We start from the raw sequence: 10,000 nt of genomic DNA, 5'->3' as shown, positions 1-10,000 counted from the left end.
GTTCGCATTATTGATTGTTTTAAAAAGCAACACAGCAATGGGTATCAACAATTATTTATTACAAGTAAAATTTAACATGAAAAATTTTTTTTTTTTAATCACAGAAAACGAAAATTACAAGCGAACGTTTTTATAAGGTCTTGGGGAATTTGCTAATTTCAGTACTTAGAGTTTGAGACACCCTCCACACGATGACAAAAATTCTAGGTCCCGTTTTCACTAGAAAGCAGAACATTTAAACCCGATTTCGGTACTTAAATAACATTGAAAGCCTATGTTTTGATTACTATTCAAAATGTGACCGAGATATTGCTGAAATCGTTTTCAGCATGTTCGAAAGTAGCTTTTTACAAATTTTCAGCAAATTCCCAAATGACCTTTTAGAAATGTTTCCATGTTATCTATAGAACCTTAAAACTTGAAGTTATTGAAGATCATCTTCTGGTTGTTGACTTGAGTGTCGGTGTCAAGAAGTGCTGACATGCCGCTGCCTGAAATTGGGATAAAAATCACTTTTCAATTCAGAATATAGAAATATACCTAGATAATTTTTCGGTTCTTTCCCAGGTTTTCTAGCATCCAGATGTTTCAATATTTTTTCGATTCCTGAAAGCAAAACTTTCGAAAATTCAATTTCTTCTGGAAAAATTACGTTTCGTGTGCAGTCGCATACGCAACGCTTCTTAAAGCCGACCAAGGTGTAACAAAGATCTGACCAAGATCCGACCAGAAGCTGAACCCCTCTCAACTTCCGACCAGAAGTTGCCAGTGACATCCAAACGTTGTTTAACTTCTGACCTGAAGTCGACCAGCTTTCGACCTGAAGCCGACGGTTCCTCAACTTCCGACCTGAAGCTGACTTAGATCCGACTAGAAGCCGAACCCTACTCAACTTCCGACCAAAAGTTACAGCCCCGCACCCGAGTACTCACAGTTTGAGACGTCCTCTACACGAGAACAAGAATACCGTTCTCATCAGGAAGCTGAAATTCTTCGTCTTGAACTCCACTGGAGTGAATTTTTTTTATTTGAAACAAATTTTAGATGTACTTTCTGGTCCTTCAGATACTAAATTATACTTTTTTTTATGAATTTACGAGGTTTTCAAATCAAAAAGAAAAGATTTTGACTTTGTGAAATTACAAAAATATTGTTTTCGACGAGCCTAACTTTATGCTATTACCGAGAAACAAAACTTAGGCTCAAGAAATTGCTCCGTCTTGTTTTTGAACACTACCGAATCAATCACAAAAAACAATTATGAAACAGTTTTGCTCGTTTCAGTTGATTTTAAGTTGAAAATTGTTGTCTGATTTTTTGATGAATTTCATCGATTTCGAATTGTTTCACACAAATCCGACAAATGAAAGTATTTGCTTGAAATCAACAAAAATTATCAAAAACCCGATAAATTCATAAAAATGTTTTAGTTATATCTGATAACCTTGAAATTTTCAGGCCCGGAATTTTACAAGTATGATAAACAGTCTTCCGCCAATTCAAAACATCAATCCAAACAGTACATTATGACGGGTCCGAGTCGCACGAAGAATCCAAGAACAGTTCGCAGAATATCGTCAGCCGTTCATTACTCGACGCATTTTCCATGTAGATCAGACAAAATGTTTCAAATGTTCTCAAAAGTATTCCGATGAGCAGAATAAGCCTTGCCTAAAAGGTTGACACCATATACAAAAAAATGGTTGCAGGAAAATTGAATATCTAGAATTCAAACGTTTTTTTTCACGAAAACGTCAAAAACTCATTTTTTTCAAATTTTGAAAATTCAGAAACATCCAGAAAGTATATAAAACCAGGAAAAATCTTTTCTCAGAACATCACCCGTGGAATCTCGATTCTTCAAACGTTGTTGAAGATTCCACAAAGTAAGCTTGGTTTTAAATTTAAAAATTATTTTCATTGAAATTTTACATTTTTGTTGAACTTTCAATATTTTTAGAAAACCTCCCGACGTCCTCTGATCATCAATTAACTGGATTTTCTCATCCAATAAGCTTCAAAACCTTATTAATTTTTCTGATATAACAAACTTGAATTTCAAAAATAAATTAATTTTCGTTGGTCATCTTTCCGATTCTCCTCTACGGATTTCGATGTATTCTCTCACACGGCAGTTATACAACCAGATTTTGGAATTCATCTGGAGTTCCAAGTTACTGGTAACGTACATCAATCCTCTGAACAGAGATTCTCATCACTTTGAGTTTTTTGAAAACCTCCGGAATGGTATTTCAGTCTTCATTTTTTGCCTTTTTCTCCACCGAAGCTAATTCAAACTTTACTGATGCTACAGTGTTCTACAGACCTATAAAAACAGTCTTCTTCACCCTGTTCATTGTCCCTTTGTTATTTTAATAAGTCTGCAGAGTATACCTTTTTATGAGTCTGCACTGCAGTTAGAAAAATGCCCACCGCCTTCTCCACCTATCTCGTCTTCAGGTCATACAAGACTTTCAAAGGTTCTCCCTCTACCTACTGATCCCAACTGGGAACGCCCAGGTGGGCAGCCCCTATATAAGGTTTTGAGAGATACACAAAAATGGCATTCGATGTTCACTCTTGGAATAGTCTTAGACTGGGTTAGACTTTTCTAAACCGATTTGTGGCTTAACCAAGAGTGCTTCGATTTTTTGATGGAACCCCGATTGGGATCCTCACCCCTATATTTGATTTTTCTGGAAATTCCTATTCTTCTGTACCCCGTCGAAGTCCTTTGAAAAACGCAGCCGACGACAAAAATTCAAACTCGTAAGTTTTACAAACCTTTATCCATTTCATTCATTTTAACATTTTTTAAGTGATCAAAGTCGGTCAGATTTTCTGCATTTTGTGGAACCACAGTCAAGAGAACACATTGGATTTCTCCTTCAACTCCAATATCAGACCGCTAGGACTCATTTTTTAGCCCTTCTAGAAACTTACCAAGCCGACGGTTCGTTGCTGTCGATATCCTAAGAGAAGGCGATAGGCTCCGAGCGACTGTTATCGAAGCAACAACTCCCTGAGATTCTCAATCTAAACGAAAGATGCTCGAGATAGTTTAGAAAAAAGAGTGTCGGACCATTTCGAAAAATAACAATTTATGTTGACAACGAGCAAAGACGTTGACAGATTATTTTGGAGCAGAGAAGTGTAGGTTTTTGTTTTTTTTTAATTCTTCATTCCAGAATCGCTTTTTCAGATTGTTAGGTTATTCTATCAAAAAAGGGAAACCGTTATGAATGCGTATTTGGCGGGCGAAATTTCGTTCGAAAATTTGCCTGGTCGGACTAAGCTTCTGATGTGTTTTTTGAAATTTTCAAAACTTGTGGAATGACCGGGCTTGGGCCAGGCCGGGCCGGGCCTCCGAAATTCGGGAAAAAAGCCCGGCCCGGCCCGTTACAAGTATGCTTGGGAGTAATTTTTGATGATTTGCCCAGAAAAGCTCTGTGTCGAGTTCAATTACACTTTCAACTTTATTTTTGAAACTCTCGAACCTATTATTCTCTTATGTGAAAGTTTATAAAGAGGAATAAAATGTTTAATTCAAATACGTTTGTTTGAACAATAAACAAAAAATTCCAATCAGTAATTGGCTTCTTAGGCCTTAGGGATAGATATGGATCCGAGATCTATACACACAGTACTATTAATCTATGAAACTCAAATGTAACCGGAAAATGATATTTGAATACACGAAAAGAGGAAAGATGAAATGGGTGGGGATCGGATTAAAAGGTGGAATTCATTCATATTGCGCTTTGAGTAACCTTCGATGCGGAATTCAAAATTTAACTAACTTGAAATCTGAGAAATTTGTAATTTGTCCTAACAATTAGACACTCCCCTACTTTTCTAATATGGTGGATTCAAAATCTCAAGCCAGGTTTTTGATGAAGTGTCACTACAATTTTCAAAAATTCTGAAAAAATGGGGAAGCATGGAAACTAAAGTGGAGCTCGTTGAACGGAAGCTTCCACTGGAACGCATTGGTAGAGTTCCTGATATATTTCACTATAACTGGAACTATTGGGAGCACTAGCTTACGCCGGTGCACTACCAGTACTAACACCATTTTTTCCTGCTCCTGCAGGATATCCAGCTCCACCTACCTCGACCAACAAGAAGTCATCAGTATGCATAGAGAAGCGGTGGTATATTGCAAATGTTGCCCGATATACAAAAATGATATGCAATGAATTTTGATAACCTTGAATGAGTTGGGTGTGCATTCTGAAGTGGTGCAGTACAGTGTTCAGTGTTCACAAAGCGCTTTCTCATTTTTCAGCTGCCTCAGCTTGCGCTACCGTATGGTAGCTGCGCGGCACTTTCATCTTTGGATTCACAAATTCGAATTCTCGAAGGGCTTATTTAAACGGAATTTGGGAATTTTTTCATGTCCCCCCACGTTTGAGTTGAAAAAATCTCCAACTTTTTCAGGTACCTCTTCAACACTGGCAACTCAAGCATGCATCAAATAGTGAAATTGTACCACCGAAAAAACTCACTTTTTTCTTGTCATTAATGAATCTGAATCTTTTTCAAGTTTCGTTACGTAATATTTGTGAAGAACTACATATTGAAGTCTGAATCATGTTTTGAAAAATAATGATCATTTTTCACCGCAACAAACAGAGAAGATGGTTGTCATTCGTGAGCCAACATACATCTAGACTGTTCATTATAATGATTTTAGATCAAAGAGAAAACTGACCTTGATCTAGCTGCTTCCAGAGAAGAAAAATATGAATAAAATGGAGGCATGAGTTCAGATGAATTGTTCCACTTGACATAATAAAGTCAAAGAAGATGGCGCTGCGATGCTTCTGGTTGATGTTCGACTTTCTGAAAAATAAACACTTTTTGGTGATTTGTGGAAGTTCATTATTCAAGTTTTATTGGATCTGTGATGGTTCCTGTATTTTTTAAGAAATTCAACTTCAGATAGTATATCAACAAAAGCATCTGGATGTTTTTCCCACTAAATGGTAGAATGTTACAGTAATCGTTGTTCGTTTATTGTCCATCGCTAATATTCTACTTGGTAATTTTACACAAAACTGTGCCAACATTTTCAATTATATCAGAGATTAATCCAAAATCTCGCAGTACTAGAAGTCTATGTATCATGTTTGGTAAACTCCACATATGTCACGAATGGGACCCTTGAAGAAGTTTGAGACGCAACTAGCTATTAGAGTCCCAAGGGGAGATAATAAGGGGGATGGTGTGAGGGATAGAACTAATTAGCGTTACAAATGGACCGCCTTCCAAAATGTGTAAAATTGAAATATGAATACACGAAAAGAGGATATCGAAATATGAAATTGGTGGGGACCGGATTTAGAAGCGAACACCTTTCATTATGGTGCCTCGAGAAATCTCCAATTTGGAATTTAAGGACCACCAAAGTAGATTAAATTATTAAATGGGTGGAGTTTGAAATCTAACTCCAAAAAAGATGTACATAAGTGCCAGGTCGTACTGCTCCGTACCCGTCACAGAAGCAACACGTTTGTATGACTGAGGAGAGGTTACAGAGAAAATCTAGAAGTATAAAAGGTGGTCAGCTGCACACTAAACTCATTCTCCCAAGGCTCCGTGTGTAGGAGCCTGCAAGTTTCAAATATTTTTCTGAATATTTCTATACCCGATGATTAAGACTACAAATGGTGAAGAAGTAAGTGACAAACTGTCGTACATTATTCATGATTTGGGTTTCAGAATGCTGGTTAATTTTCTTAAAGACGATTCGAGACAATGATCAACCAAAAACTATTAAAAAAAAGAGTAACCTTGCTCTCGTTCTCCCTGCGGTCACCGGATAGCTCATGTGTGGCAGTTGGAGGAATGGCTAACCAGACAATTATTTTCTTCTCTAGCCGGGACAAGGTTAGAACTGTATTTTTAAAAATTGACGAAACATAGTTAACCAGCTTTTGACTTGGGATTCTTCAAGAAATAAATATACCCAAATTTCAAGGTCGTGTTTTTTTAAATTTCACAAACTCTCAGGCACATTTTTAAAGATTCGAAACGCTAATTTTGAAATGAAGAGAAAATATTAGGTTGAACAGAAAGCTTCTTTCTTTTTGGAAGGGTTGTTTTTGAGCCTCGATTTCTGGTTTTCTAGATGGTTTACCAGGTCAAACATTTTTTTGTCAGAGAGCTGTGTTCAGCGTCTATTAGATCGTAGATTTGTAAATTTTTATATCACTTCGTGCTTGAGTAATGACGATTATTTTGGTTCTTATTACACTGCACATATGCGCAATGATTTTATTTATAATTTTATTTCGTCGTCAAACACCTGGTATTCGCAAACAAATGGTAGATCTATATAAAGAAAATGTTCCGTCATTGCTTACAATTTTTGTTGAGTTCGAAAAATTCCACCCGGGAGAGTTCAGTTTGAAAGATGCCAACGACCCAGTAAGTTGCATTTGGATCCGTTGTTGAAAGTCGTGAAGGCGGATCTATTTCAAACCACTTGTAAAACGTCAAAGGCATTGTCCATTAGTTAACCAAGTATTGTAAACGGATTGAAGTCTCTTGGCAACTTCAAGAACTGGGTCGATTCTTATCCCATATTTTGAAGGAATACGACATGGATTTCCTTTTGGACATGACCATGTTTCTCTTATCATTTCTTCATACGTTCAGTTGAGCGAGAAATCTAATTACCGTAGATAAGAATTGGGTAAGGTACTCTAACTATGTGCAAAAGAGTCAGTTAATTGATTACGAATAGCTAGCTTTAGACGTTCCGAAACCAAAATTTCACGTGAAAACGGGTATGCTATAAATTTGATGGTCTGTCCAAAAAATGGTGACTGGTAATTGTTAGATTAAAGTACGATTAAAACCGCCGCATTGTATAGTTCCTAATGAAAGAAGTTGATTCTGACAGTCGAACCGGAAGAAGAAGTAATACCCAAGTTTCACTTCCACCACGCCAGTGCGAGATCCCCGTGACAAGAGGGATCAGCCAAAAATTAAAGTCGCTTGGCTGCACTATTATTTTGTATTCACCGTGTTTTCCAAATCTTACCCTTTCGGATCAATAGTCGTTTGGGGCTCTTAAACGCCATCTTGATAGAAAATATTTCAAGTGAAAAGATGATATAAAAAAGGAGTTGACCCACGTTTTAAATTGCGGCCCTCCTCGTTCTAGGCCTATGAGATCAGGAAATTACCGAAGCGTTACCAGGCAGCTATCGATGCTCATGGACACTACTTCCATTGATCTAGTCCCTTTTAGCTTTAAGAAAAATTTGGTCAAAAATATTGCCAAAAAAGAAAGAAACTTTCTGTTCAACCTAATATTATTTCCAGAAATCCATGCACTTCTCTAGCATATCTCTCCCAAATGTCACGAATTGGTCAAGATGGCTCCACTACATGAATCTACCGAAGAGATTTACGCAAGCACATGTGAGTGATCATAAGGGATCAAGGCGTGGGGAATTTAGAAAAATTCGAAAACATTCTAATTAATGAAACTAACAAGATCTGGGGCCGCGTTTTAAAGCTGCATACTTTGTCAGATTTAACGATTCCAAAAGGGTTTCTAGGATCACGAAGCAACGTATCGCCGCTAGGGTTCTACGTAGACTTTTCGACATTTTTAAAAGCTTTTGACCCTATTGAAAATTTCAGAAACTTTTTGAATTCAATAAAAATCTATATGCTGCGTATACAGAGCTAAGTTGGAAAATCATCACTGTTGGAAGGGTTTGGTCTCATTTTTATTGATTTTGAAAATTTCGTAACTATACTCTACTCCTCGTTTTCCAGTGGCAATATTGCAAATATCGACCTAGCATCCTCCACGGCACGAATAACGCGAAAAAACGATGATGGCTAATTTGGAGCGTACCAGGATTAGTGTCGAATGGGCAGCACGTTGCGAAGTCTATGTAGTGCCGGTACAGCAACAAAGAAATGTGGAGGAGATTCTGAGAAACATTCCAAAAATTCAAATAAGAAATCTAGGAGAAGAAAACGTGGGTGGTTGGATTTCAATGAGGTTAAGGATGAGTTCTGTGAAAATGCGCCTACATGACTTGTGACGGTCCAAACGGCAACATAATGGCCAACTGTCTTTTTCGAAATAGAGGTGATTTAAACGAGTTGAAAAATCAGTTATATGTGTATGTCGGTATGGTCATTTTCTCTACTATGCTCAACGTCGTCTCGTTTTTCATGAGCTGGTCTCGGAACGAAGTGGGAGTTACAGGGATGTGATTTTACGTTTACGAATTTTAGGAATTTCACGGATTTGGAGACGGATTGCATAGTATTTCTCAAAATTTTGACCTTAATCAAAGCTCTTGATACATTTCAAAAGATAACAAGATTCAATCCCCCTTTTTCTCAAAAATGCAATTTCAGAACCTCTTCCACAACCTGGTTCGCTGCCCTAAAATCCAATAATTACCAAGAGAAACAATTTATCTTTCCCACTGTTTCATAATAAATAATTATCGTGAAATTGCACTAGAAGAGTCTGTACTTTGCACTTTGCTCCAGAAGTTGTTAGCTTTAAATAATTGCTTACCTCGAGAAAGCTGCATATTTCAATCATCCACATGAGCCATATGAGCCAACATTCATTCGTTGAACATTCCTCAAGCGCCTACAGCTTCGTATTCAATGAAACGGTCGTTAAGATGCAACTGCACTCAAAATGTCACACTACAACAATCCTCTCTCGTTTCAGTTCTCCTTCTCCAACACCGTCTCCGAAGGCAACGCCTAATTCTCAACACAGTCATCCAATAAGAGTAGTGTGCACCTTTTCACACCTGCTGTTCTTAGCTGAAACATCATCAAAAACTCATCATCGGTGCGAATTCGTAATTTCTCGTTGGAACCCTCTCAATATTTTGGACAAGCTCACGACCACGCTGGACCACAAACAGAGTTCCAACTATTTAAATTCTCCACGATCAAACTGCCACTTGCCACAAAAGTCGCCACATCGATCTCCACGTCGCTCTCCCCAATAATCTCCACAAATAGAGCAGAAACCAGACCCAAGTGTGGAGACACTTGGAGCTCAGCTTCTGAAAGCGATGTTCCTGTACTTCCATCGAATAGTGAAACTCTACCACTAGACACTCCCTACGAGAAAAAATTTCCTGGCGTCGATGTGGCTGACACTGTAGGATTTTCAGTATGGGAAGTCGCAAACAATGAAGCTGGTGGACATATCTTGTGTAGGCGTTTTGAAAACAGTCTCCGGTTGTCCATTTTTAGACGATCGTTCCTTTCTAATTCTCGTTGGTGGTTCTCTTCCTTCGGATGACGCTGTTTGTCTCGGATTCCGCATCGATGTGTTAGACAGATGATCTTAAGATTATGCATGAGCAAAGCATGATCTTGCTATGTGGAATTGACTTTTTTCCGATTGCTGTTTTGTAACACATGGTCAGCTGGCTCGAGTATTTGGAATGAAAGGTTCACAGACTACTTGAACGGTGACGATGAGTCGGATCTAAAAATGGACATCGAAAGTTAACCAAAGCAGAAACAGTGCAACTTACGTCTCAATTGTAGACTCAACGAAGGTCTGATTCGATTAGCCATAATTGTATAACAAATAGAATTATAAACACTAAAAGGATTCTGCTCTTTTCGAGGAGACTGACGTCGCGAGTGTCGTGGCGATTGTCGTGGCGATTGACGCTCGGATCATGGAGAATCAAAATAGTTGAACTCTGTTTGTGGTCCAGCGTCGTGGTGACCGATGATGGTATTGAGAATTTGGCGGAGCATTTTGATATTGGTGAAGGGGGACTGAAATGAGAGAGAACTTTTGTAGTGTGACATTTTGAGTGCGGTTGCATCTCAACGGCCGATTCATTCAGTACAAAGCTGTTTTGTGAGTTTTCTTCCTACTTGTAAAAAGCATCGTACACCTTTTTTCGTCTGAGATGGCACTAAGAATAATCTTACCTTTGAATTACTGGAATTATCAGATTTTCCATTAAGCACT

The 10,000-nt window shown here is 38.0% G+C and overlaps 1 protein-coding gene across 1 annotated transcript; it reads right to left on the bottom strand.

The window, feature by feature from the left end:
- Window positions 1-9,175: 9,175 nt before the first annotated feature.
- CBG24435 lies at window positions 9,176-9,591 on the bottom strand (the record flags this gene model as incomplete). Its single annotated transcript, XM_002648237.1, has 2 exons — window positions 9,176-9,354; window positions 9,549-9,591. The coding sequence occupies 2 exons, from the start codon at window positions 9,589-9,591 to the stop codon at window positions 9,176-9,178; spliced, it is 222 nt and encodes a 73-aa protein (XP_002648283.1).
- Window positions 9,592-10,000: the final 409 nt, after the last annotated feature.

This window comes from Caenorhabditis briggsae (genome assembly GCF_000004555.2).
Source record: "Caenorhabditis briggsae complete genome, chrX, whole genome shotgun sequence".
Taxonomy (NCBI): domain Eukaryota; kingdom Metazoa; phylum Nematoda; class Chromadorea; order Rhabditida; family Rhabditidae; genus Caenorhabditis; species Caenorhabditis briggsae.
The sequence above is the reverse complement of the archived record's forward strand: the minus strand, read 5'-3'. Positions and strand labels throughout refer to the sequence as shown.